The sequence below is a fragment of the Perognathus longimembris genome, chromosome 12 (assembly GCF_023159225.1).
Source record: "Perognathus longimembris pacificus isolate PPM17 chromosome 12, ASM2315922v1, whole genome shotgun sequence".
NCBI classification, from domain to species: domain Eukaryota; kingdom Metazoa; phylum Chordata; class Mammalia; order Rodentia; family Heteromyidae; genus Perognathus; species Perognathus longimembris.
Window position 1 is genome coordinate 1,463,034 of NC_063172.1, and position 27,357 is coordinate 1,490,390.

Genomic DNA, 27,357 nt, shown 5'->3' on the forward strand with positions numbered 1-27,357 from the left:
GGGTCTGCATGATGCCGCAGGGGTGGGAGCTGCGGCTGCCGGCCAGGCAGGCGTCCAGCCAGCGGCACAGCATCTGGCAGGCGGCCCGGCTGGGGTTGCGGTTGCCCACCACCAGGTACTCCACCGAGAAGTCGTCCGCGGGGCCGCGGGGCCCGCCGGGCCCCCCCCGGGGGCGGTCCCGGGGCGGCTGCTGGTGCTGCATCTGCAGGAACTGCTTGCCGGCCTGCAGGAAGGCCAGGGGCGCGGAGGGGTCGCAGAGCCGCAGCACCTCGTCGAAGCTCTCCACGCCCAGGTAGGTGCGCGTGGACTCCAGGAACGAGTCGAACTGGTAGGTGCGGACGCGGCCGGGGCCCGCGCAGGGCGCCGCCGCCTTGGCCACCTTCATGTAGAGCGTGTACCGCCGCGGGTCCGGGTTCCGCAGGGTCCAGGAGCAGCGCGAGGCGTTGGCCGGGAACACGGCGGCCGCCGAGAAGTAGCCGAAGAACTTGCCCTGCACCAGCGTGGCGCAGGTCTCGGCGCCGGGGCCCGCGTCCGCCCCCGCGGCCCCGCGAGCCCGGGGCCCCAGCAGCAGCGGCAGCAGCAGCAGCGGCGGCAGCCGGGCGAGGATCCAGAGGGGGCCCGGGGCGGCGGCCTGGCCCCTCATCCTAGCTCGCGGGGCCGCCAGGGTTCCGCGGGCTGGGCAGGCAGGCACGGGCCAGGCCTTGACATGCCAGGCTCTGGCGGCAGGCTGGGGCTAGGGGGCCGGGGCCGGGCGAGGGCGAGGCTGGGGCGGGCACCGCGTCACGCACGCCACCCCGCGGGCCGCCGGGCTCCTCGGGTGCAGGGCCGGGGCCGCCGGTGGCCGCTGGAAGAGAGAGAGCGGAGGGGAACGGCGTGAGAGTCTCACGGGGAGCCACTCTGGCCTCATCCCCAGGCCTGCAGAAGTGGGTGTGGAACCACACGCACGCACACGCACGCACGCACGCACATGCACACACACACGCACATGCATACACACGCACGCATGCACGCACGCACGCCAGGAGGGCTGGGCCTCAGGAGCGCGTGGTCGGAGGTGGCGCTGCCGCCCGTCCACCCTCCCCCGCCCGCCGCAGCCCCTGCACGCTCCGGCCGCAAGCCCGCCCCTCGCCCCCACCCCACCATCCCGCCTGCTCCTTCTTGCCTTACCCCCACTTCCGCAAGGCCACCGTGCCTCCCCACTTCAGGGGTGGGGCGATGCGGAAATGGGGCACAGAGAATCAAGTCGCTTCCTCCAGGTCCCAAGAAGTGGACGGAAAACCCAGACCGGGACCTGGGCGACTGCGGTGCCCGGAGCAGGCCCTGGCTGCGTGGCCACACAGGCGCGGGGGGCAGGGACGCCCCACCTTCGCCAATCCCTTCTGCCTGCCCCCCTCCCCACCTGTGTTCCCACCCTCCCCCAGGGCCCCGGCTGACGGTCTAGTTCCCTCAGCCACGGAGCCAATGACGGGGTGCCCAGGTAGGCCCTGCCCCCCGGTGTGGACGCCTCTGCTCTGCTGACCCGCCCCCAGCCGCCCTGCCCGCCCCGCGAGGCCCCCCGGGGCAGGGAACGCCAGCTGTGCGTCCCGGCACCGCGGGTGCTCGGGCACCCAGCTCACTGCGCAGGCCCCGAGCACGCGGCAGGCCGGGCGGGCCCCGGGCGATCCCTCCGCACGGACTCGGCGTCCGGCGGAGAGCGGGGAGCCTCACCGTGCTCACCGAGGCGGAGCCGGGCTGGGCGGAGGCGGGGCGGCGGAGCGGCTCTGAATCCTGGGGCGCAAGGCAGCCGTGCCCAGCCCTGCAGCCTTTGCAAAGGAGGAACGGACATGCCAGCTCCCGACCCCCAGCACCTCCGCTCCCCTTGGGAAGCAGTGTCCACATCTCCCTCCCGATGCCCTGGCCAGCTTCGGCTCCGTGACCACGCAGTAGCCTGACTGAGCCCGACCCCCCCCACCCAGGTTGTCCCCCCCTCCCCCTTCCCCGGAGGCCCTTGGAGTCAGGAGCAGCCTCAGTTCCAGGGAACATGACATGGTCTGAGGGGAGCACACGGCCAACCTGGAGCCACCCCAAAGCCTCCAGTGCTCCACCCTCGCTCGCGGATCCCAGGAAGCCTGCGCCAGCCCACGAGCCCCAAGTCTCAACGGGAATTATCCACAAGCCCCACTCCTCCCTCCACGGCCCTTCCGGAGGTGGCCGATTTTGGAGGCTGACGGCAGGCCAGGAGCTGGGGTGCGTCACCCATTTCCACCGGCGGTGCACTCCCAGAAAGCCGACCTCACCCGGAACAAATGCCCGGCAACGAGCCTGGCCCCCACAGGGCCGGCGTGCCCAGGCGCCGAGGCCGGGTCAGGGCACCCACAAACCACCCACGGTGTCGTGGTGGGGCTGGAGAGAGGGCTCTCCCTGGGCTGCGGGCTTAGGGGGCTGGAGACCACAGCGATGGTGGGGTGGCCCAGGACGGGCGGTCAGCCCACGTGGGTGGCTAGGGGTCTCCGACTGGCGCCCCCTCCCCTCTGCCACAGCCAGCACCCAGGCCACTGGTTCCCAGGGGTGCCTGGGCCTCAGGGTCCGGACCAGGTGACCCCACCTCTCAAGTCGCGCTCAGGGCTGCCTGACGCAGCCCTGCCCCAGGGTGACGTTTCCCAGGCCTCCTGCTCAGGCCCCGGCCGTGGGGACAGGCTAGAGGAGGCCGGGTGGAGGCCGGGGTCCCCGCCGTGGGCTGAGGCCCCTCTGGGACTGCCCCAGCTCCTCCCCCCCACCCCGGGGGTGGGGGACGGGGCTCCGGCAGAGGCAGGAGGCAGCGCCGCTCACGGCGTCATCACGGGATGGCCCTTGGTCCCCTCGCCAGGGCGTGGGGGACACCAAGCGGCCTCCGTGGTCTTGAGTCCCCATGCGCAGGCCTGGGTGACGCGGAGCTGTTCCCGCTGTCCCTTCAGGCTCCCGAGGCCGGTGACCAACTACTGGCAGAGCCCCAGGGGCCCCTGAACCTCCTGCAGAGTCTACGCGCTCTTGGGGCCGGTCGGGTCCCGCTTCGCGCCTAGCTGCCGTCCCTGGACAGTGGCCACGGCTCTCAGAGCCTGCAGTAGGGCAGCAGCTCAGCGCAGCTCGGGGGGGGGGGGGTTGGCTGGGGGGGGTATGCCCTCCACACAGGGAAGTCCAGGACTGGACGGGGGGACCCAGAAGGGCTTCAGGGCAGGGATGGAGAGCCGCAGTGTGCCCACCCCCCCCCCAAGGCCGGCGCTGCCCCCGCCCCGGGCGAGTCCGCGGCCACGGACCCGACCCAGGGCTCGCGTCTCCTCACCCCTCCCCGCTCGCCCTGGGCTGCCAATGGCGTCCCCAGACGCCAGCCACAAAGACACTCTGTAGTCCCGGGGCCTGGCGAACAGTGCCCGCCTGTGTCCCGAGGAGAGGCTGTGCTGGGGGGAGGGGCGGCGCCCTGGGCACAGAGGACCGCCCGGGGGCGGGAGGGCCGGGGATCCTTGTCCCCCAGGGCGCCCCGCAGGCCACCGGCCCGCCACAGACGGAGACCTGCGGGGCCCAGGACACCCTGTGTGCCTCCCGGGGCTCGGAGCTGAGCATCCCGGACGGGAGGCCTCCCTCCAGAGAGAGGGAGCCCGCCTGCCCGCCTGCCCGCCGCAGCCCGGCGCCAGCAAGGCCCCTGGGGCCCCGCCGCGGAGGCCGGGCGGCCGGCAGAACGGGGCGCCCCCCCTCCTGGGGTCACGGGGCTGACCGTGACTGCCGGGCCCAGGCCCGCCCAGGGCTCCAGCCTCCGCCCACCCCCCGGGAAAGCCTGCCGGAAGCCGGGCTGAGAACCCGAGGCTGGCTGCCCGGGGGGTGTGGCGGGGGGCCCTGCTGGGACCACACCACAGGCCCTCTGCCCGGGTGGAGACGGTCATCTGGTCCCCTCGCCCGCCGTGGGTGCGGGGCTGGCGTCTCAGAGGCCTGGGGCCCCTGGAGGGGCAGAGAGCCAGGCTCGCCGCGCATCCCGCTGCCCAGGCACCCCCCCGGGCGGGGCCTCTCTACCCAGGGCCCAGCACCCCAAATCCACCTGCGGGCCCCCAAGACATCCCATGAACTCCAGCGGCTGGCCTCTGCCCTCTGGGTGCCCCGCCGCTGTCAGGCCCCGGGGGCTCGGGGTAGTGCTGAGGCCATTGGAGGATGAGCGAGCGAGCCACACCAGAGCCGCCTCCGGAGGCCGCAGGACTGCGGGAGGGGCGGCGGGAGCCGGGCGTCCTGCAGGAGGGCAGGCCTGGAGCCCCGGTCATGGGGGGGGGGCAGGTGCATGGCTGTGTGTTGCCGGTGCATGTGAGTCATGCAGAAGTGAGCGCCCGGTGTGGTGTGTGTGAGGGCGAGTGTACGTGTGCAAGGGTGAGTGTGTAAGTGTGTAAGGTGAGCGTGTGAGGGTGATTGAGTGTGTGCATGTGCGTGAGGGTGAGTGCAAGTGTGTAAGTGTAAGGTGAGCGTGTGTGAGGGGTGATTGAGTGTGTATGTGTGCAAGGGTGAGTGTGCAAGTGTATGTGTGTAAGGCGAGCGTGTGAGGGTGACTGAGTGTGTGCATGTGCGTGAGGGGTGAGTGCAAGTGTATATGTGTGTAAGGCGAGCGTGTGAGGGTGACTGAGTGTGTGCATGTGCGTGAGGGTGAGTGCAAGTGTGTATGTGTGTAAGGCGAGCGTGTGAGGGTGACTGAGTGTGTGCATGTGCGTGAGGGTGAGTGCAAGTGTGTATGTGTGTAAGGCGAGCGTGGTGAGGGTGACTGAGTGTGTGCATGTGCGTGAGGGTGAGTGTGTATGTGTGGGAGGGGCGAGTGTGTACGTGGAGGCACTGTGTGTGCCGTTGGTACCTTTGAGTCATGTAGAAGTGAGTGTGGGTGCACAGAGTTGTGTGCAAGGGTAGACACACCACATGTGTACTAGAAGTACACAAGCATGCACACGTGCGAGCATGGGCAGTGTACATGTGGTGTTGTGAGCGAATGTCACGTGTGGTGAGCTGTGTGTGCAATGAGTGCAGATGTACACAGCTGTGGTATGCAAGGAGGAGGTAGCTGTGTGTGTCAGCGTGGTGTGCAATGGGTGAGGGTGTGGCCATGTGTCAGTGTGCAAGGGGTGAGGGAGTACCTGTGTGAAAGTGTGCTGTGTGCAAGGGTGGGGGCGTGGCTGTGGTGTGTGCAAGGGTGGGGGGTGTGGCTGTGTGCAGGGGCAGGGGCGTGGCCTGGGTGGCCGAGTGCAGGGGCAGGGGTGTGGCCCTGGGTGGCCCTGGGTGGCCGTGTGCAAGGGCAGGGGCGTGACCCTGGGTGGCCGTGTGCAGGGGCAGGGGGCGTGGCCCTGGGTGGCCGAGTGCAGGGGCAGGGGCGTGACCCTGGGTGGCCGTGTGCAGGGGCAGGGGCGTGGCCCTGGGTGGCCGTGTGCAGGGGCAGGGGCGTGGCCCTGGGTGGCCGTGTGCAGGGGCAGGGGCGTGGCCCTGGGTGGCCGTGTGCAGGGGCAGGGGCGTGGCCCTGGGTGGCCGTGTGCAGGGGCAGGGGCGTGGCCCTGGGTGGTTGTGTGCTGTGGCTCTCAGGAGGAGGCCGTCCAATCTCCGCGGAAGGCCCGGGCTGCAATGGGGAGAGGCAGGGCTGGGGGCTGGGGGCGGGGAGGGAGGGGGGCAGGACGGGGTTGTGGGGGGCAGGCCACGGCCCTGTCCCTGACCCAGCCCATGGCTCCTCTCTGTTCCGGCTCTGCCATGGCGCTCAGCTCCGTCCCTGGAGCAGACCCGGCCCCGCCTGGCCGGCCGCCACACCTCTGCTCACGCTCGCGAGCAGCGGGTGGCAGGCCAGCTCACTCTCGTCAGGTGGCCGGTCCCCAGTCGCTGCCCAGAAGCCACGGGTGAGGCTCAGCTCTACGGAGGAGGCTGGGGGGGGGGCGGGTGTGACCCCCCTTGAGCAGGGCGTGGATGTCAGGGGGTGAGCCCGGACAGAGCTTCTTTCCATTTCCTCTGAACCTCCACAACAGGCAAGGTCGTCCAGATCCGTCTCAAGGGCGTACCTTGGCACGGCCCCGCGGAGCCACAGAGCCCCCTGCCTCGGGCCCTGCCGCTGCCTGGAGCCCGCAAACGGTGGCCCGCGGCTGGGCCAGGCGGGCCGGGGCCCCGGGCACAGGGGCCAAGCCTCTGTCCACCTGGCCTTGCCTCGCTGTCCAGTTCTGACGCTCTTGCTTCCGGGCACCTGCCCGGCTGGGTCAGAGGTCACAGACGGGGAGGCGGCCGTGGGCGGCCGGTGGTTGTGCGTGGGTGTGGGGCCAGTGGAGTGGAGAGCTGCTGCTGCTGACTGAGGATGAGGACAGAGGGAAGGGTCCTGCGTGTGTGTGCACGTGTGTGCGTGCACATGCATGTACACAATGCTGTGCAAATGGCCACGCAGAGGAGGGGGAAGGGGAGGGCAAAAGGAGGGACAGGCCACGGTCAGCCCGGGACAGTCGCAGGCCAAACCCATGATCCTGCTAGTGGAAGGTTCTAGAAAGACAACAGCAAGTAGCCGGCCAGGGGGACACAGCGGACGGAGGCTCTGCCGGGCGGGAAGACACTCCCTTTGCAGGCTGACTTTCCACACCGTTCCATGTCACTCTGTCGCCAACCGCAAGGCGACAAGGCGGGAAGAGGGAGGGCAGTGGGGCTCCCTTCCTTCCCGACGTGGGAGAAGGCTGTCCTCTCCACGCAGGTGACGGCACGCAGGGCCAAGGATGGCAGAAGGTCCCACGAGAACGGGGGTCGGAATGTGGACCCCACTGCGTCCCTGTGGGCGGGGGTGAGGACGCTCCCCTGCCCTTCTAGCACACACGTTCTCGGAGCAAGTGTCAGGGTCACATCCGAGGGGGTGACCAGCTACGTGTCCCTCCTGCACACACATAATACATCCCAGTGAGTCCGCGGGGGACACGGAGTTTGGGGAGGTGGCACGCACGTGCAGACGGTGGCGCGGCCTCGGAGGTGGCCGCCCTGCTTCATCCGTGACCTCGGAGGCCCCCCACCATCCTCAGAGCCAAGGCCTCCGGGAAGCCCCTGGCCCTGCCTCCACCCTCCCCCCCCAACCTGCCCTCCCCTGCCCCCGAGCCTTCGCACTGCACGGCAGTCCAGTCCCTCCTGACCCCATCCCCCGCGGCGCCTGGGGGCTCCCATTTAGCCTCCTTGCCCTCGAAGAGCCCCCCCCCCCGGGGGAGCTGCACCCCCGGGGTCCCGGGAGCCCTCACACGGGAGGGAGGGCCCTTGCTCGGTGTGTGCTGCTGGCGTGTGCTGCTGGCGTGTGCCCGCGTCCCCGCACCAGGGGACCCCAGGCCCTGTGTTTACCCAGAAATCACAGCTCCGCACCAAGGCACAGCTGCTGCAGGGGAGGCTGGAAGGCCACGAGGGAGCGGCAGCCGGCACGCAGGGCGTCACAGCCCTCTGGGGGGTGTGGGGGGGCGGGGGTCCAGGAGCTTCTTCCCCTGCAGTACACGCACGTGTGCATGGGCTCTGCCCATGGGCAGCAGTGAGACATGGCCTAACTAGGTCCTGCCTGTGCAGGGCACACAGGCACACAACACCCACCAGTGGGGTCTGCACACACGCACACCTGCCCGAGGCCTGCGGGCAGGGACAGGCACGTGCGTGTGATGTGCACAAGGCGCTGCACACCAACACGTGCGCTCACGCCCGTGCACGGCAGCCCGCGGCCAGAAGAGCGGGGGAGAGGCAAATGACACGGGCTGGGGCCCGGAGGCCAGGTGCGTCCCCGCCCTGGCAGTGGGAGCCGGGAGACGGGAGAGAGGGCTGAGCGCGCCGCCGCCGCCGGGTGCTGCCCAAGATGGGGCCCGAGCGCCGGCCAGCCGGCCGCGCAGGAGACGGAAGGGGCGGGCAGGGCTGGCGCGGTGCGGCGCGGCGCGGGCGCCCTCTCTCGGTGATCCGGGGCAGCGCGCCGGCCCTCCGCCCTCCGCCACCGCAGCCCGGCGCCGGCTCCCCGAGGCCTGGAGACCGCGGCGTCCCCGGAGCCCGGCCCCGGGGGCCCGGCCCGAGCCCCCGGCTCGCCCCGGAAGGCGCGGCCGGGCAGACGGGCCGGCTAGGAGGCGAGGGGTGCCGCGAACAGCGGCCGAGGGTCCCGGCCGCAGGGCCGGCTCTGCCCGGGGCCCGCGCTCGCCCGGCCTCCCGGCTGGGTCCGCAGGCGCCGAGCTGCCAGGGGACCCCGCCGGCTCGGACGCCGCAGCCCCGGCACAATGCGGACCCGCAGCCCTGGATCTCGGGCCCGGACGGTCCCGGGAGCAGAATCCGCGTCCCCATTTCGCTGACGCGGCCACCGAGGCCCAGCGGGGACTGGAGCCTGCGGGCGAAGGAGGGGACTTGGAGGGCTTTCCAACTTGGCGGCGCCCCCTCCCCGCCCAGCAGCGCTAGGAGTGCGGCGAAGCCCAAGGAGACACATCTCCTCCGTCCCCGCGGGCCGCGGAGGGCCCCGACCCGCCCGCCCGCCCGCCCGCCCGCGCCCGGAACGCGGCGGCAAACTCCGCGTTCGCGCTCCCCGCGCAGCGCCGCCCGCGAGCCGCGCGCCGGCCTGACGCCTCCCCTGCCTGGGCTGGGGGGCTCGGCTCCGGGCAGCCCGGGCGCCAGGGCTCCCCCGGCCGGCCTTCCATCCCCACACCCCGGTGCAACAAGTATGAAAACAGGGCAGAGCCGCCGCGAGCAAGCGGGAGAGGAGGGCGCAGGGCCTCGCGGCGGCGGGCGCTCCGGGATCTCCGGACGCGCGCGACGTCCGCCTCCGGGGACCGGGCGCGGGTGGCGGGCACGCGGGATGGACTCGGCGGCGGGATGCCCACACCCCCTTCCCGGGGCGCCCGACTCCGCGCCGGCGGGGGCGCTCCCGGGAGCCCCCTCCCCCTCTTTCGCTGCTTGACCTTGCTCGGGTACTGCAAGCCAGACCCGGTGGCGGTGGCCGCGTCCGGGCGCGGAGTTTCACGGCCGCCCGCGGTCCGGGGGAGGCGGCTTGTCCCTCCGCCGCCCTGCTGCTCCCCAGGCCGCAGGGTTCGCCGAGGAAAGGGCGCCAGAAGGTTCCCGAGGACCCCACACCCCGGATGCCGCCCTCCAGATACGGAAAAGGACCCCGGCCCCAGCCTCCCTCTCCGCCCGCCTCCGCCCGCCTGCGCGGGCGCTTCTCCTTCGGCGGGCGCTCGCTCGGAGGGGGCGTGGGTTTGTGGGTTTTGGGTCAGGGCGCCGAGGGTCTCCGCGGACCCCAGGGTGGGGCGGACGCGCAGACCTCCCAGCCCCCTCCCCAGCAGGAATGCGAAGCGGCTCCTGGGGCGGGGGTGCGCCCCTTGCCCACCCACACGCCTTCGTGCTTTTTCACTCCCAGGGAGTTGCAGCTAAGGAATCTGAACCCCAGACCGGGGAAGGGGGGCGGGTGATGGAGCGTGATGGGGTCCCCGCGGGGAAAGGAACTGAAGCAAGAGGGGATCAAGGCTGGCCTGGCCCTAGTCCCGGTCCGTGAGCTCCAAGGAACTTGGAAGCCCCAAATAAAAGTGGAAAGGGCACGCTGGGCACCGCCAGGCCCTAGTCCTGGGGTGCCAGGCTGGGCGCCTCCTCCGACCGCCTGGCAGTGACCAAGCAGGAGCCGCCGCGGCCAGGCGGAGGGACCGGACTCGCCGCAGCCCTCCCGCGGCCCTCCCGGCCGCCTCTGCGCCGCGGTTCCCGGCTGCTATCCCTGCCTCGGGGCTGCGGCGACCCGGAGGGAGGGTCCCCGGCCGACGCGGAGCCCCCGGGCTCCCGGGAGGGGGCGGGGGGCGCTCGATCCTCCCGGCAGCTCGGGGAGAGCGAGCGCGGCGGCGGCGGCGGAGGCCCGGGGGACGCGGACCCGGGAGTGCCCGGCGCCGAGCTCGGGGCCGACCCAAAGTTCAGAGAGGCGCCTCCGCGCCCACCGTCCGACCGAGCGGAGAGGACCCCCGGGTGTGGGGGGGGGACGGGCGAAGGCGTCTGCGCGTGGCCGTGGTGGCGGGGGGCCTGATTGGGGGGGACCTCAAGGGTCTCCTCCGCGAGCGCGGGGTCCACGGCGAGGCTGCGAGGGGGCGTCTGGGGCTTCTCCGCCCGCCTCCAGCTCTGCGCGCGCGCGGGGGAGGGACGGCGCGGGCCGCCGTCACGCGTGGAGGGGGCCGCGCGGTAAGGGGCGCGCTCCGGGGTCGGCGCGGGGCTCCCGCAGACCCCCGGCCAGCGCCCGTGTGGGGGCCGCCGCGGGAACGCCTCCCCGGCCTGCCCGCCGGGCCCGGCTCCGGTGCCCGCCGGGGTGGGGGAGGCGCGCGGCGCGGGGGGCGCCGCTCCCACGTCCGGGGGCGCCCCCTCCCCGGGCCCGGGCGAGCGGGGACCCGCCAGATTCCGCCTCGGCCGCCGCGGGCGACCGGGGACCGGGGGTGGGGGGGGGCTCGGCGGAGCCCGGGCGGGGGTCTCAACTCCCGAGCCCCGGAGCGGGCGCCAAGCCCGGAGCCGAGAAGCCCCACACGGCGAAGTTGGGAAGTGCGGACGCCCCCCGCCCCGCGCCCCGACCCCCGCCCGCCCGCCGCGCCCCGGGCCCCGCCGGAGCCTCCCCTACCTTCCCCGGCGGCTCCTCGGCGACGACTCGATCCGGCGGCGAGTTGCGAATCCGCGGGGCGTCCGGAGCCCCCCCCGCGGCCGAGCCGGGCTCCCGACCCGGGGGGAGGGGGGAGCCCCCCGCCGCCGCCCCCGGCCGCTCCGGGCCGCGCCCGCGGGCGCTCGCAGGCCCCTCCCCGCCCCCTCCCGCCGGCCGGCCGGAGCCCCCGGGCGCCCGGAGGGTCCGGGTCCCCCGCGCTGCGGGCGGGCGCGGCGGGCGCTGCGGGCGCTGCGGGGCGCGCGGGGGCCCGGGCCCGGCCAGGACGCGCGGGCGCGGCCGCCTGTGCCTCGGGCTCGCCCGCTCCGCTCGCTCCGCCGGGGCCGCCGCCAACGCCGCGCCCGCCGCCGCCTGCGCCTTCGCCTTCGCCGCCGCCGCCTGCGCCCGCCGCTCCCTCTCCGGCCGCGCCCGCCGCGCCGCTCCGCTCCGCGCGCCGTCCCCGCTCTTCTCGCCTTTTTTCCCCTTCCTGAGGGGGGGGCGCCGAGCGGAGCCGGGGGCGGGGCGGCGGGGGGGAGGAGGGGGAGGAGGGCGGGCGGCGCGCGGCTCCCCCGCCCGCCCGGCTGCCGGCGCTCCCCAATCCCTCGCGCTCGGAAACTGGATCCCGAATCGGGAGCCAGAGACTGCATTACGGATTACATCAGGCTGGATGGGGCTTCCAGATCGCGCAGGAGGGGGGGGAGCGCGGGCGGGGGGCGGGCGGGGGGCGGGCGCGGGAGGGGCGCGAGGGGGCGACCCGCGCGAGGGGCGCCCGCCCCTCCGGGAGCCGGCTCCGGCCCCACGCCGCGCCGCGGGAGAGCCAAGTTAGGTCTCTGCTGGGGCAGCCTCTTCCCGGAGCAGGGGAGTGGCCGCCCTCCCGGGGACGGGGAGGGACCGACCGATGGACGCACGGACGGACGGATGGAGGGGGGGTTGGGGGCGGGGGTGGATGGATGGGTGGATGGAGAGGAGAATTTAGGGGGCTTGCACAGACACATAGGTGCGTGGTGGGTCGGTTAGCTTAGACAGAGGTGGCGGGAGGATGGACGGGTGGGTGGACGGACGGACGGACGGACAGACGGATGGCTGGGAGAGCAGGTAGGGTTGGCTGGTAGCTTGTGCGTGCGTGAGCAGAGCCCAGGGGTGAGTGGACGGAAGGCACGGGAGGGGGGGCTGGCAGGGAAGGGGTGGGCCACGCAGATGGAGGGATGATGCATGGGTAGGTGGGGTGAGGGGGGTGGGTGGGTTGGATGAGTGATGGGCAAGGAGATGGAGCCAGAGGCAGGGACTGGGACCCATCCAAGAGGAGCAGGCGGCGGGGGGGAGGCCACGCGAGCTGCTCAGGTTGGGGTGGTCCGGTCTTTGAACCGGGGAGGCCTGTCCTGATGCTGAGGGGAACGTCTAGGGGCAGAGCCCAGAGGAGACAGGGCGAGCCCTCCCTCGGCCCCGGGTGGCTGACCCTCCCACCTCCTCTGCCCTGCTTTGAGTTGGTGACAATGGGGACCCCCCCATCCTGGATTAGGATGTCATTTCCAAGCCCCTGCTGATGCCCCCCCCCCCACTGCTGGGCCTCCCGTTGTCCCTGTCCCCCGAGAACTTTAGCCAGGCACCAGCGGGGTCCTCCTAGACTGGAGCCACCGACTGGAAGGGGTCCCCTCAGAGACGTGGAGGCGGCGTCTGCCTCAGGCCTGGCTGCCACGCGTGTGGTCCGCTCTGGACTCGGGGGTCCCTTGTACCGGGCTCCAGTCCTCCCCTCCGCAGCCCATCCCCCGCGGCCCCCAGAGGCTGCTGCGGCCCAGCGTCGCGCTTCTCTCCACCGGCCCGGCGCGCGTTTCCCTCGGGTGTGACCACCACGGCACCGACGTGAATCCACCACCGCGGTCACCACACTGGGCCCGCGTGTCAGCAGCCACCCCCGCGGCTGTCTAGGGGCCGCCTCCATAACCTCAGCCGGCACCCCACTTAGCGACGCCGTCCTCACCCCGGTCTCCCAGGGGGAACGGCTCGGGTCGGCTGGGCACGCCGTATCTCACCTGCCCACGTCCACCCGGGGCCTGCTCCTCCTGGGGTGTCTGGAGGGACCCCCTTCCACCAGGCAAGGCCGAGAGGTCCTGCCTCCCAGCCTAACCGCTCGAGCAGAACGGTCCCCGCCGCTTCCCGAGGCGCTGGACGTCCACACGGGAGGAGGTGGCGTCCTGGGTGCCCCTGGGGGAGCCCTGCCGTGCCCGCCTGGGCCCCGCCACCCTTGCCTGGGTCTCCTCGCTGCAGTAGCAGGCGGGGGCCACCAGGGGGCCTCTGACATCACGCCAAGAGGCAGCCACGGCTGCTAGGCTCTTGGCTTGCCTCTCAGCCCATTCATTCAGCCCCAGCCTCCAGGCGATGGGGGAGGGCGGCAGAGATGGGGGGGCCCTCCCCTCCCCCAGAATGGACCTTGTGAAGCGATGTGATTTTCCCTGCCAGTTTGGAGGGGTGGGGGCACATGCCTCTCCTCTCTTTGTCGTGGGAAGGCCCCGTTAGCTTAATCCTTAAAGATCCTCCTTCCCCAGCTCTGATGCAGAGCCCCCGGCCCAACCACCCCATTAGCTGGGCGCCTGAGGGTCAGAGGCAGGCAGTTTCTTGCCCCTGCTGCGGCCTCAGTTTCCCTCTTGGTATGCGACTGGCTTCACTTTGTGGATTTGAAGGTTTCCTACAGCCCAGATGCTATGGGATCTCAATACTCTAAGCCAGGAGACCCCTCCCCCAAGTTACAAGCCCCCTCCGGGGGGGGGGGCTCTTCCCCCAATACCTGTTACAAGTCCTGGGTCCACCAGGGACCATTCTACTCCTAGACCAGTTTTCTTCTAGAGCATGGTCACCAGGAGAAGCCCTGGAATCCATGTGTCCTCACACAGCCCAGAGGGAACAAGACCCCTTGGTACCCTGTAAAGGCTGCCCCGGGCCATCAGCCAGGCCCTAGCCAGAGACACAGACTCAGCCATGACCCCTGATTGACACTGAAGGCCCCGATCGCGGGCTGAGTCCGGATCTGGGACACACTCGGAGCCCTGCTCTTAATCATAGGCTGACCCGCGGTCCCGGTAAAGCAGAGAGTACCTGCACAGATGCATGGCTCCTGTGCCACGAGTCTGGCCAGGGTTCTGATTTCTGGTTACGTACTATGCCCTAATTGGAGTCCATTTCTGAACCCTAACCCTGGTCCCACACTGGGCCCTGATCCTGTGGGAGTGTTCCGTATCCAGGACTTGGCCAGAGGCGGAGTATGGACTCCCAGGCATCTCTGGGGCACTGGAACCAGAGAAGCGTGGGGAGGGGTAGGAAGCCGCCACGTGAGGAAGCATATCTCAGAGCCCTGCATGCCTTCAGTCACTCCAGTCATCATTGCCCGTCCTGAGGGAGCAGACAGGTTTATCTGGGGTCAGTGGCCGACCCCTGACTCCTTACCCCATGACCCAGCCCTGCCCTCGGGAGCTCATCACCTAGCTTTCTCCATGGATGGGGAGAAGGAGGGCAGCCTGGGTTCTGGCCTGGACACACAATGGACCTTGCAGGGCTGAGGCAGAAGGGGCCACCGCAGGGTGCAAAGGTTGCGCATGGGATTAACCAGCTGATTTCTGCTGCTCAGAAGAGGGCCGCATCAAGCCCCCCCCCCTCACTGTCTGCTTGAGCCCCAGCCTCATGGCAGGAACCTCAGCTCCATCCAGTCCTCAGCCAAGGCAAACCACCCCCTGCTCCCTCTGCCCGTGGGTTCTTCCTGGTCCAGTGACCGGTCCCTCCAGAGGAGGCTCCGTGCCCCGAGGCCGGCTGGGGACAAGGTGGCCCTGGGCACTCAGGGACTGGGCTCCTGTGTGCTGTGCATCCTTCTTTGACCGTGGCCGGCATTGCGCTGCCTCACCGGGAGCCGGCCTGCGCCCTTGGGCGTGGCGAGCATCTGGGGGTCCCACTTCTGGGCCGGTTGGGGTGACGGCCGCTCTGAGCGGTGTGTACCTCCCCCCACCCAGCCCAGGGGTCTACACAGAAGGAGCGTGTGGCCGGAGGCCCTCTGCTGTGCCCACCTTGTAGCCTAGGGACTAGCCTGTCTCTTCTCCCCCATCCTGGGCATCCGTGCCCCACCCCCTCCTGAAGCCCACCTCTAGCAAGTACAGCCCGAAACGCCAGAGCTCCGGCTGCCCCTTCCCGCCCTTGTTCAGGGGGCCGCACTCTGTATGGACAGCTAGAGGAGAAGACCCACTGCCAAGACTGCGCTAGGGCCCTCCCCTCCCCTCCCCTCCCCTCCCCCTCCCCTCCCCTGCCTCACACTTCTGGACAAGACCTAGGTTGCCTGCCTGGCTCAGGGGTCGCGAAGCCACTGGAGGGACATCAGGCCCGACACGCACGCACTTCCTATGGGACCCAAAGGCGTGGACCCTCGGGAGCTGCCCTGAAGACTGGGGTGGGGGTGGGGGGCAGATGTGGTCCAGAGCTCATGGCGGGGAGCCTCGAGTCCTGCTGGGTGTCTGCCCAGCTCCCGTCAGCTGCGAGAGCTGAGTCGCGCAGTAGGCAACCGGCTCTCCGAGGCGAGGCTCAGAGCGGAGCAGGTGTTGGCCCAGGCCAGCGGCAGGTCCCGGCTGGACCCGGAGGAGGTGGAGGGAAGGGCATCGCGTTGGGGAGGATTTGGGGGACTCAGGGCCCACTCAGTCCCCCAGCAAAGTGCCAGGCTAACTGCCTTTTCCCAGGCCGAGAAGCCGGGCCTGCCCTGCCCAGGTCCCGCTCGGGCCAGGCCCCCCGGGCCGCAGGCCCTCACCCAGGGGGCAGGTGGCTGGGGTTTTCTCCCGGCTGTGTTGACAACTTCCCGTCCACAGCCCTCCCCGCAGGGCTGTAGTGGCCGCGCGGTTATGTAACCAGAGCGGCACTGCCCACCCACCGGGCACCCTGCTCCTCCCGCCCTGGCTCGGGCTATTTTCAGCCGCTCCTCACAATTCAGCGGGTGCAAACCAGGTGTGATCTGCGGGTTTTCCTAACACCCCTCAGAGAAATGCAGGTCAGGGAGAGCCGAGGGGGAGCCGCGGAGCCACGGAGCCCCCGGCTCCTGGGGTGAGGGTTCCCTGAGCCTTGGGGGCCCCCACAGATGGTGAGGCCCCGCTGTGCCTTCTGGACTTGGCGAGGCAGGCCCTTCCCCTTGGAGAGAATGCACCGGCCCCCCCCCTCCCCCCCGTCACCGATGGCCACCAGATCTGCACCCTGACTGGTGAGCTCGGCCTTCCAGGAATGTCTTCAAGACTGACCCCCGAGCCTGGCCCAGAGGCGGCCCGAGTCAGCGTCCCCGCGGTGTCCCGACTGCCCCCTGATCCCGACCCTGTTCTCGGAGAGAGACTTCTGGGCCCTTGTCTCTGTCTGAATCTTGGCCGGACCAGGTCCTCATCTCGCTTCCTGGGCACAGATGGATTCCCGGCCATGGACTGAGCCCTGACTGCGAGTGTGCGCTCACGCCTGGTCAGAGACTGAGCCCAGTCGTTAACTGAGTGCTGACTCTGAGTACACCGCCGGTCCCCGATCCCGGACGACCCGGGGTGCTTCGTCACCCGCTGAGCCCCGCCCTCGCCACGTGCACTCACACCGCTGCATAAACCGGAGCTTCTCGTGCCCGTCTTGGGGGGCCGGGCACCCTGCCGCACTCAGTGGCCGTCTAGCCCGGGCCCTAATGCAGCCTCTGTGGGCGTCGGGGCTGTGGAAACAGCTGCTCCAGCTCCCCCTCCGGGCCCCGCGTCTGGGCTTAGGGAGCCCCCGGGAATACAGGATGCCAAGCTGGCCTTCAGTGGAGAGAGATTAAGCACTTAATAAGCAGCACAGTGAAAATCAATAGCGGCCATCAGAGAGCCGGGGGAGCCGGGGGAGCCGGGGGAGCCGGGGCAGAGGAGGCTGGAGGGGCCCGGCGGCACCTGGCCTCCTCCGCACACGCCGCGCTCCCGGCCCCCCGCCGCGCGGCGAACCCCACCCGCGGTCTCCCTCGCCTCTCAGGCCCCCGCGGAGGCCCCCGCATCTGCAGGAAGCCCTAGGTGGCCTCAGGGATCCGCAGGAAAGTTGAGAGGAAGCCGCCCTCGTCCGCCGGCCCAGTGTCCTCGAGCCACTGCGGGCGTGCTGGTGCACACTGCGTGTGACAGCAACCGCGTATTAGCAACTCTTCCATTGCAACACACGAAGGGCACTGATGAGATGCACGTAATCGGGGAGGGGGAGGGGGAGCACTGGACTTCCACTCTAGAAAGGTCTGTGTAAACAAATACAACATGACGAGCCTTCCCTGCTGGCCCCAGGAGAAGGCCCTGGGCGCTGTCCCGCGTGCGTGCAGGCGTGCAGGCAGGCCCACGCAGTGGCACGTGGGTGTCGCACGCCTGCACGCCACCTCACAGCTCAGGGCTGGGAGTGGCCTGAGGTGGGACCTGAGCGCTCCCGTCTGCCCCGCCCCACCTGCCTGCTGCCCCCGGCCCAGCCCCCCGCCTGCGCCAGCCCTGGGTCACCATGAGACCACAGGGCCCTGCCCACTGACGGGGCGCAGGGACTCCTCCTCCTCCTCCTTCTCCTCCTCCTCCTCCTCCTCCTCCTCCTGCTCCTCCCCTCCTCCTCCTCCTCTCCTCCTCCTCCTCCTCCTCCTCTCCTCCTCCTCCTCCTCCTCCTCCTCCCCTCCTCCTCCTCCCCTCCTCCTCCTCCTCCTCTCCTCCTCCTCCTCCTCCTCCTCCCTCCTCCTCCTTCTCCTCCTCCTTCTTCCTCCTCTTCCTCATCTTCTTCCTCCTCCTCCTCATCTTCTTCCTCCTCCTCCTCCTCCACCTGCACTTCCTCCTTCTCCTCCTTCTTCCTCCTCTTCCTCATCTTCTTCCTCCTCCTCCTCATCCACCTGCACTTCCTCCTTCTCCTCCTCCTCCTCCTCCTCCTTCATCCTTCCTCCTCCTCCTCCTCCTCCTCCTCCTCCTCCTCCTCCTCCTCCTCCTCCTCCTCTCCTCCTCCTCCTCCTCCTCCTCCTCTCCTCCTCCTCCTCCTCCTCCTCTCCTCCTCCTCCTCCTCCTCCTCTCCTCCTCCTCCTCCTCCTTCTCCTCCTCCTTCTTCCTCCTCTTCCTCATCTTCTTCCTCCTCCTCCTCATCCACCTGCACTTCCTCCTTCTCCTCCTCCTCCTCCTCCTCCTTCATCCTTCCTCCTCCTCCTCCTCCTCCTCCTCCTCCTCCTGCTTATCTGCCCCCTCCTTCTCCACTTCACCCTCCTCCTCCTCTTGCTGTCTGTCCCTCCTTGATCTGGGACACCCCCTCCCCTGGGATACATGAACCGTGTTGCACTCCAGAGAAAGCCCCCTTCTGCTGGGGTGAGGGCCCCTGTGTCTCCACAGGACTTTGTGTACCGCCGCACTGGTAGAGGAGGGACTGGAAGCGAGGAAGGAGCACAGGGCCTAGCATCTTTTCTCTGTCCCCTCCCCCAGCCAACCTCCCCACAGTGCAGGGCGTGCAAGGGTTCTGGGGGAGAGGGAAGAAGAGAAGGAGGGAGGCCCCCGGTTTGGGACCACGGAGGGTGGCTTGAACCTCTGTAAAGTCAGCTTGACGCTTTATCAAACCGACGTGGCTGCAGTTGGGGTCAAAGGCTGGTGTTTCAGAGTCTGGTCCTTCACCCTGACTTTCCAGCCCTGGCCTTCAAAGGCAGGGCGGCTGATCCCGGAGGACCACAGCTGGAGTCTCCCAAGGGACCACCAAGAATGTTCATGTTGGTTTGCACAGAGTCGCACAGAGTTTGCTTCCTGGAACTGCGGCCTCTCCAGACCCGGCAGGAGGGGGGGGGGGCGGGGGGAGCGGGGTGGGGGGGGATTAGGGGGAGGGCAGGCCCTGCCGGGAGTGGACTCGGCGTGGAGAGATGAACGCCTAGCATTTGCTCAGCCTTGAAAATGTGAGCGGTGCTTTTAGAGATTTCAAACTATTCCACTCTCCAAACAGCACTGAAGAGAGGGGGAAACGGAGGCTCAGAGATCACAAGTCGAAGCACAGAGTCACCTAGTGAGCCACTGGCCTGGCGCACCCTTCCCAGGGGCTCCGCAGCTTTCTCCCTGCAGCCTTCAGGGAAGACGGTGCCGGTGGCCATGGTGGTGGTGGTGGTGGTCATGGCAGTGCTGTTGGCATTGGCGGTGTGGGTGACGACAGGACGGTCGTGGTGACGGTCGTGTGTTTTTAACAGAGCCGGTCAGCCCGAGTCACCCCCCCCCCACGCTTAGTTCCCCGTCTTCTCCCGCAGCCAGGGGCTCTGGAGGAGGAGACTCTGGTTCCTCCTTGGCGTCCTCCTGTGTCCCCGCTCCAGACCCCGGCCGGCAGGGCCGGACGCTCTTCCTTCGTCACTTGTCCCCTGGCCCAGGCAGGCTGTGTGCGTCTCGGCCTCGGTTTGGGTGTGCACACGTGCATGCGCGTACACACACACAGGCCTGTGAAATGTGCACGAGAAGCACCCCTCCAGCCGCCACACGGGGCACAAGGAGGGCCCCTGGCCGTGTGGCCGGGTAGAAAGGGGAAGGGCTGGGGAGGCTTTGCCCTGGGTCCCGCGATCCTCTCGCTCTGCTGCCCCTCGGGTGGCTTTGCATGTCCCTGATGGGTGCCACCGGTGTAGCGGGCGGGGGGGGGGGAGGGAGGGAGCTGCGGGTGGGGGAGGGGTCCTTCAGCCAGCCAGCGGAGCTCTCCTGGGAGCTGGCAGCGGCTCGGCGCCGTGTGGAGAGAGACCTCGGGCTGCCCTCCCCTAGGGGAGACGCGACCGCCCCGGGCACCGCCACCCGCGCGGCCCGGGTCCAAATCCCACCCCCGGGCAGCCGCGGCCCCGGAGCCCTTCTCCCTTCAGAGCGGCCCGGGTCTCCCACGTGGCGGAGCTGGTGCTCGGCGCTTTGCGTGCGTTCCCAGGGCTGGGTCAGTGGGAACCGTGTTCTTTGAAACATCATGCCACATTTCCACCCCGCTGCAGAGTAAGGGCCCGCTGCCTCCCCTCCCCCAGCCTCCCCCCTCCACAGAGCACGCGGGCGGGGGGGCGGGGGCAGCCTGCCTCCCCTCCCCCCACTCTCCACACCTCCCTCGGGACCCCCGGGCTCCCCTGCCTCCTGTGGGGACCCAGGCTCCTCTTTGCATCTCCTGCCCACCAAGTAGCCTGCTGGCCCCCCGACACTCCCCACGGTACCCCAAGCCGCACTCCTGCAATACCTTCCTCTCTGTACCCCAAGCTGTCTGCGAGGCGACTCCGGAGGACGCTGTGCCTCTGTGCGTACTCATGCTCAAGGCTGTATAGTACTCCGCGGTGGGCCGCACCGCAATGCTTCTGTCCCTGAACGCCCTTCCGACAGTTTCAGTTTCCCCAGTTGTCCCACTGAGTCAACGAAATTGCGTTTGTGAAACGCGTGCCGCTGCCGCTTCACGTTCTCTCGCTTCAGCATCTGGGGCGCCCACCCAGAGCAGACGAGCTGGGCGGCGGCCGGGGCGGTGCCGGGGCGGTGCCGGGGCGGCGCCGGGGCGGCCAGCAGGCTTGGTGGCACAGAGGCCCCGGGAGAGGCGGGCCGGCGGCGTCCGGTCACACTGGGCCGGGGCCGTGGGGAGGGAAGAGGGTCGGCCCTGCCCTTTCCCCGGGATTTCCCTGCTGGCAGACATTCCCGCGGGCCCCGCGAGCCGAAAGGGAGGAGGACAGAGGCCCCGTGGCGCGGACCCCGAGGCCCACGGCCTCCGCGAGACACCCCACTTCAGGACGCGCTGTTTCCTGAGCAAGGGTTCCCATGTCACTCCACCGGGATTGGGGGGGGGGGGCTGGTCGCCGTCGGCTCTGCGTCCCCCCCCTCGGAACGTCAAACCCCGCTCTGCCCGGGGACACCGCCCCGGCCTTCCGGAAGGTTTGTCCCGCGGTGGGCCGGGCCCCGGGCCAGGTCGAGCCCTGGTCCTTGGCGCCCTAGGCTCCGTGCGGGCCCCGGGCCGGGTCTGAGGGGGACGGGCCCGTGGACGGGGAGGTAGCCCCTCATTGCAGGCAGGGCGCCGTGGTCTCCAGGGGAAGACAGCGGCACGTGGTCTCTGTGGCGGTGCTGGGAGCTGGGTCCACCCCACTGACAGAGCTAAGGGGCGCTCGGGACCCGCTGCCAGAGTCAGAGGGGAGGACGGGGCTGCCGCTTCCCGCAGGGGCTTTGTCCACCCGCCTGATGGGGGGTGAGGGCTGCACCCCAGAAGAGGAAGGGGGGGCGAGGTACAGGCGGGAGCCTGCGGCGGGCTGAGCCCCCTCCCTTCGGGGCTTGCTCCGGAGGGGGGCTGTGGGGGGCAGGTGAGCCTCTCCGTGCAGCGCGGACGGTGAGTGGTTAGTGCGGCCTGCCATATTGAATTAGACTCCTTAAATTAAAAAAACGAAATGCATGTTTATTTTAGCCGGTTGGGGTGTTCAGAGGGAGATGAAAGGAGGGAGATGAAATATTACAAATTAGATCATTTAGGCGGCGGAGGAGAGCACGCTGAAATGGGAGCGAGGAGGGCGAATCGCGAATTACCCTCGCTACGCGCCGCGCCGATTTAGAGGGAAGGAGAAAGGGAAAGAAGTGAATAAACGAGCCACAAAACCCAGCCCCCCCACCCCCCCCGCGGCCCTCCACTAGTGTTTGCGCAGGGAATTAGCAGAGTGGCCAGGGCAGCGTAGCTGGGTGGGCCGGGGGCCGGGCGGGGTCTGCAGACCCCCTGTAGCCCGGTGGGGGCCCGCCCAGCCAGCCGGCCCCGGGCCGGGACCAGCGCAGGCGCCCAGCGGCCAGTCCTGCTCCGGGAGGGTGGGCTGCCCTGGCAGCCTGGGGTGGCTCAGAGGCCGGAGAGGAGGCCACGCCTTGTCCACATCCCGCCCTGCTGCCCAGTGGCTCAGGAACTGAGGCGCGGTGGTACCAGGCAGGGCTGGGCCGGCCCTGGGAGAGGACAGTGTGGCCACGGGGAGGTCCGTACCGCGGGACACGGGGCCACCAAGGCCACGGAGACACTCTGCAGACCACGCAGACGCCTTGCAGACCACGCAGACGCCCTGCAGACCACGGAGACGCCCTGCAGACCACGGGAGACGCCCTGCAGACCACGCAGACGCCCTGCAGACCACGGAGACGCCCTGCAGACCACGGGAGACGCCCTGCAGACCACGGAGACGCCCTGCAGACCACGCAGACGCCCTGCAGGCCACGCAGACGCCCTGCAGGCCACTCAGACGCCCTGCAGACCACGGAGACGCCCTGCAGGCCACGCAGACGCCCTGCAGGCCACGCAGACGCCCTGCAGACCACACAGACGCCCTGCAGGCCACGCAGACGCCCTGCGGGCCACGCAGACGCCCTGCCGGCCACGGTCACCACAAGCCTGGTGTGGAGGGTGGAGTGGGCAGACCCCGCCGCTGCGCTCTGTAGGGACAGCGTGCCGGGGTGTCCGGGCAGCCCAGGCCCCCATCACCCCGTGTGAGCAGCCTGCAGCGCTCCGAGCGGGACAGGCGGGGATGTGGGTCACCAACGGGCGGCAGCTGGTGTCACACACAGCCCCACCCGGCTGACCTCCTTAGTGCCTCTGGCCGCCGCCAGCCACCCGCAGGCCCCAGATTTAGAGGGCGTGAAGAACAGCTCCCCAAGCCCTGAGAAAGCGGGGGACGGCTGCCCCCATAATGAAAAGGAGAACAGGACGCAGGGCTGTCTGCGCCCGCCCCCATTGCCAGCCCCACCTCAGAGGAAGGGGCAGAGCCGTGCTGGCCTGTGGCCTCCAGATCAGAGCACACTGGCCACCTGCCCAGGGGTGCAGCCCGGTCCGTTAGCAGGAAGCTGTGGGCGTTGGGACCCTAGCAGAGGACAGTCATGCTCTCTGCAGAGTTCCCCGAGGCTTCAGGGCTGCGTGAGGGGCGGCTGGAGCTCCAGCTCTCACACCCACCTTCTGGCTATCAGGAAAGGCCTGTGCTTCTCTAAAAAACAAACAAAAAAAAATAAGCAGGTACTTCCTAGGGACCTTCCCATCGTTTCCCACAGTTCTTACTGGTCAGAAATGAACTACCCAGCTGCAAGGAATGCTGGGAAGTGAAGTCTTCTTCCGCACCCAGGATTCCTGCGGACAAGGTGGCCAGCGCGGGCTGGCAGTTTGGCTCTCTGTGCCGCAGATGCCACCTCCCAGGGGATTTGGAAGCCAAATGGTCTCTGCCAGCCGGCCCTTAGCGGAGGGGCTCCGCAGATAGGTCTCCCCTCCTGTCCAGGCTTCCTGCAGGGACAGGAGGGCTCTGAGTGGCCGCTGGTCAGTCCGTAGTCTGGCGGGGGAAAGGACCAGCGTGGACCCAGGGCAGGGGTGGTGAGGGTCACAGGGACGGCGGAGTGATGGTGACACTGCGGGTGCTCTGGGAGGGGCAGGCAGGATGGCCTGGCCGGGGAAGACCTCCATCCTGAGCAAGCCTGGCCTGCAGCCTGCCTGCTGGCCATGCTGCCTCCTTCTGCCCTTGGCTCTACTCCAGATCTCTGGATGCAGAGTTATTTGAGCTCATCGGTCATGAAGGTCACTGACCAAAGGTTATCGAGCTCATTGGCACGTCCACCGCAGTACAGGGGGAATTCGGCTCCACCCAGCAGACTTCTGCACCAGCGCCACTGACAGACGGGAGCTGACTGTGAGCGAGGGGATGTCCCAGGCACTGGGGGCCTTCTGAGTACCCATGGGACGCCTGACTCCACTGGTGTTTCCCTCTGGCCTCACTGCCTGTCCCCTGTCCCCTGCCCCTCGCTCTGTGGATGCAGTCAGAGAGGAAAGAGCGGGTGGATGACCGATATAAAGGCAGAGGGGAGGCCCTGCACAGTGGTTCCGAGCACCTCGGGGTTCACATCCCAACCCCTGTTGCACACCCTGCCTTTGCTTGGCTCCTGACTCCACTTGCAATGGGGAACTTCTCTTTTCTAGGGCCCTCGTGGGGGCCAGCAAACACACAGAGGCTACTCAGTGGACACCTCCACCTCTCACCACAGAGCTTTGCACCTCAATCCTGGAGTTCCAGAACATGCAACAGAGGTGGAGACCAGGAGGGGTGTGGCGGGGAGCAAGTGCTGCTCAGGGTCACTGGCTAACATCACAGCACCATCAGGACCAGGACGCCCGCCCTCCCCACCCCTGTGCTCCCAGGACTTCAGGCCTTTCCAGCCTGAGGCCCTCAGCAGAGACAATCGTAACCATTTAATTCCCCAGTGGGCTCGCTAACCACTCCCGCTGCTGTGAAGAGGCCCCCAAAAAAGAGCTGAAGGGAGGATGGGTTCATTCTGGCTTTCAGATTTAGAGGCTTGGTGATCACTTGGTTCTGTTCTTCAAGTCTGTGTGTAGGAGAGCCATCGTCTTGGGAAGCATATGGTAGAGCGAACTGGCTCCCCTCATGGTGGACAGGAAGTACAGAGACAGACCAGACGTGTTGGGGATTCAGTTTTGGCCTTAATGGGGGAAGGGCGACAAGAGCTCCCGAGACGCTGCCCTTCCCCAGCCCTGGGACAGTGTAAAAGCTAACCACTCCCATCTTCCGGGTTCTGCCGGAAGAGAAGCAAAGCAGCCCCGCCTCTCGTCTCGGCCACGTGGGTAATTGGCAGAGACCCGGTCCTTGGGGGCCTGTGGTCTCCGCCATAGAGGAAGTGCCATGACATCACCTGAGGGACAGCCCCATTAGCCAATCGTTAATATTCAGTTAGTCCCTCCCCTTCCTGCCCTCCATTACCGTTATAAATCCCCACCCTGATTAAAGCTCTTTGAGACTGGTGGAACATCCAGACCGGCTCCCCAAAATCTCTGTCCTGCGTCGGCTCCGGACACGTGAGGGGACGAGGGGTGGGGAGGGATTTCGGCATCTTTCCTCAGCTTAGCGTAGTCCATGAAGACCCGCTGTGCTCCTTCCGTGGCCGGGGGGAGTGGAGCCGAGTTTCTTCCACAATTTGGGATCGAGCATCTCCCTGGGTGAAGCTCAAGACGAGGGTCTTGAGCCCTACACAGAAGGGGGCGGGGCCAATACCAACACTTCCTGTGCACACCCAGGACCCACTTCCTCCACTCGGCCCGCCTCCCAAGACCCCACTCAGTGTGAACTCGGGGATGGATTAGTCCACTCATAAAGTTAGGGTCCTGGTGATTCAGGCACCGCTCAGCACCACCAGCTGCGGCCCGAGTCTTCCACACACAAAACTTTAATTTAAATTGGAGCACGGGGCGGGGGGGGGCTCTGGGTTTCCTCATAGTTTCCTATGTGGCAGCACAGTCAGGATACAGAAGACCTCTGCCCCCAAACCTGGTCACCCCGACCCTCCATGCGATGCCCGCAGCCAGCTCCCCCAGAGCTCCAGAGACCATGGTGGGGGGCGGGACTGCGCAGGTGCCTCCATCTGAGACTGGCAGCCAGCACGGCCATACCAGCGCCACGTGGGTGCACTCTGTCCGCCTCGGCTGCCTGCCTTGGTGTGGGAGGCCAGCTGCTGCCAGCGTGGGGCCATCACAGAGGAGGACACCTGGAGGACCTGGGTGCGAGAGGCCTGGGAGGGAAGGCTGCGTCTCACTAGGCGAAGGGCCTCGTGTGGCCTTTCTGGGCCCTCAGGTCTCGCGAGAAGAAACCTCCCCGCTGTCTTCCAGAGGAGCTGGACCATTTTGCATCCCCACCTCAGTGACTAAAACGGTTGCTCCCAGTCCTTGATGCCCGGCATCTGCTGTGCGTTTGGTCTTACCTTTCTGATCTGAACGAGATGGTTTCTTGCTCGTTGTGGCTTAGGCCTGCATATCTCTAATGACTACTAATGCCGAGTATCTTTCCATTAGTTTATTTTCCACTCAGACACCTTCTTTGGAGAAATGTCTGTCTGAACCTTTTGCCCATCATTTTCCCGTAATTATAATTGCTATTATTATTTCTGTGGGAGGCAGGAAGTGGTGCTGATGTTTGAACTCAGGCCACACAGGTGTTCTGCCACCTGAGTCAGGCTCCCAGCCCTTTTTGGTTTCCTAATATTTCTAAGAGGGTGTCATTTTTTTGGGGGGGGGAACTGGGGATCACTCAGAAATGGCCCTCCTACTTATATGGCCACATAGCAAGGATTACAGATGCATGCCAGCATGCCCAGCTTATTGATTTAGATGAGAGTCCCAATATCATTTTGCCTGGGATGGTCTAGAACTACGATTCTCACGACCTTAGGTCCTGGAAAAGTTGGGATTATGGATGTGAGCCACCGCTCCTGGTCCATTTCCTTTAACTCTTTATTCCAAAATCATGATAGATTCCCGGGAAGTTTCCAAAACAGTGGAAGTGTCTATACGTTTACTCTAGGTAAGTCCCCCATTCCTACTGGCTGTGGGCTCTGGGTATAGGATTCCAGTCCATAACTCTTTCCCCTCAGCTCTGCCTTGCGCCTCTTCTACCTGACTCCTCACACATTGAGTCCTTTGAGCAATCTCTCCCCACCTCTAAGGGAGTGTGTGTGTGTGTGTGTGTGTGTGTGTGTGTGTATGTGCGTGTGCGTATGCACTCCATCAACTCCACCCCTCGTCTCTCTCCCTCCCGCCCTCCCCCTGGCCAGCGGTGGAACCGTTTCAACAGGTCCCATTGCTCTAGCTCCATTCCTTCCTGTAAAGCAGTCCCGCCCTTCTCCCCTTCGCCATTTCCCCTCTCCAGCTTCTCCCTTTTAAAGAAGCCATTGTTTCTCTGTCTGCTTTCGAGAAATTATTTTTTCTGACTTCAGTTTCTAGCAGTTGGATTTCAATGTGTCTGAGAATACATACCTTTGGACTTAGACAGCTTGGCATTGTTGGATCCATACGTTCATGTAGATCAAATTTAAGAAGTTTCCAGCCACAATTTCTTCCATCTTTTAAAAAGAGCCAGTAGCACACATTTCACTTGCCCACTGGGGATCCTGACTGTGGATGTGAGGCTTTTAGATCCCATCCCACAGTGTGGAACAGCCGTGTTTCTTCCTTGAATTCTCCCCATGTCCTTCATCTCCATCCTAGTCAGCTCCTACTCCAGCTCTCCATCATTGTGGTGATGTTTTGTGCAAAGCGCAGGTTGTCCTCTTCCAGCTGTCCGGGGGCCAAATCATTTGGGGCTGTCGGGAAAGTTTCAAGCAGGACTGGGACTCGATCCGAATGCTCACGAGATAGACACTTGTGTTAGCAGCCAGTCAGCCCGGCCAGCTCTCAGCTGCCGGTTTGACCAGGCTTTTGTGGGGCTTGTTCTGTGCCAGGCCTGTGTTCAAAGCCGGGGTGCACCCGGCACTTATGTCCTAGGTGTGACCGTTCTAGGGCCTGAGCTGTGTCCTCCTGGAGCAGTTCTCAGCGTGTGGTCCATGGTTAGCTATACATAGTGGAGCCTGGCGTTGATCCTGGGAAACCAGAAACAACGTTAGGGTCACTCGCAGGCTCCCTTCTCTGCTTCCCTTGAATCCTTTATTTGCTTTTCTGGTTCTCAGGGCACCTGTCACTCAGACACTCTGTCAAGCACTTTCCACGTGGAGCACGGGAAGCAAACTAACACCAAGTGGAGGAGAGGAAGTTTGGGGCCCACCTCCTCCCATAATCCCCTTGGTCAGAGAGCTGTCCTCTCCATAGCCCACTGCGTGTACCCTGGGCTGGATGATCCCCACACTGGGTGAGCGAGAAAGACCCCGGCAGGACTGGAAAGGCAGCTTCCCCATCTCCCGGCCATGCGATGTCCTGCCCAAGCCGCAGGCTGCCCGAGCACAGCAGAGGACCCCAGAGGGAAAAGGGGCCTCACCGCTGGCTTGAGGGGACTCCAGAGGGGAAGGGGGGCT

At 67.4% G+C, this 27,357-nt stretch overlaps 2 protein-coding genes across 2 annotated transcripts in view; both read right to left on the bottom strand.

The window, feature by feature from the left end:
- The window catches only part of Adgrb1 (adhesion G protein-coupled receptor B1), a 68,401-nt gene extending 67,653 nt beyond the window's left edge, over positions 1-748 (bottom strand). Inside the window, 1 exon segment of the mRNA XM_048359002.1 lies at positions 2-748. Within this exon segment, the coding sequence (XP_048214959.1) occupies positions 2-643 (642 nt within the window). The 5' untranslated portion in view covers positions 644-748.
- LOC125361031 (collagen alpha-1(I) chain-like) lies at positions 645-20,915 on the bottom strand. Its single transcript, XM_048359235.1, has 11 exons — positions 20,614-20,915; positions 19,874-20,137; positions 18,587-18,702; positions 14,693-14,792; positions 10,571-11,072; positions 9,578-10,425; positions 8,471-9,285; positions 7,658-8,320; positions 7,336-7,410; positions 2,757-3,074; positions 645-844 (listed from the first exon to the last, which is right to left on the bottom strand). Exons 1-11 carry the CDS (start codon positions 20,913-20,915, stop codon positions 645-647), a joined length of 4,203 nt encoding a protein of 1,400 aa, XP_048215192.1.
- Positions 20,916-27,357: the final 6,442 nt, after the last annotated feature.

What these genes read in the sequence shown, in the direction of transcription:
- LOC125361031 (XM_048359235.1), bottom strand. Translation starts at nt 20,915, where the DNA reads ATGGCAGGCCGCACTAACCACTCACCGTCCGCGCTGCACGGAGAGGCT. An exon ending in TCAGGGACAGAAGCATTGCG is followed by an intron (nt 18,703 to 19,873) that starts GTGCGGCCCACC and finishes CAATGCCAACAG; the next exon opens with CACTGCCATGACCACCACCA. An exon ending in CCCCGTCCCCCACCCCCGGG is followed by an intron (nt 845 to 2,756) that starts GTGGGGGGGAGG and finishes TCTCTCTTCCAG; the next exon opens with CGGCCACCGGCGGCCCCGGC.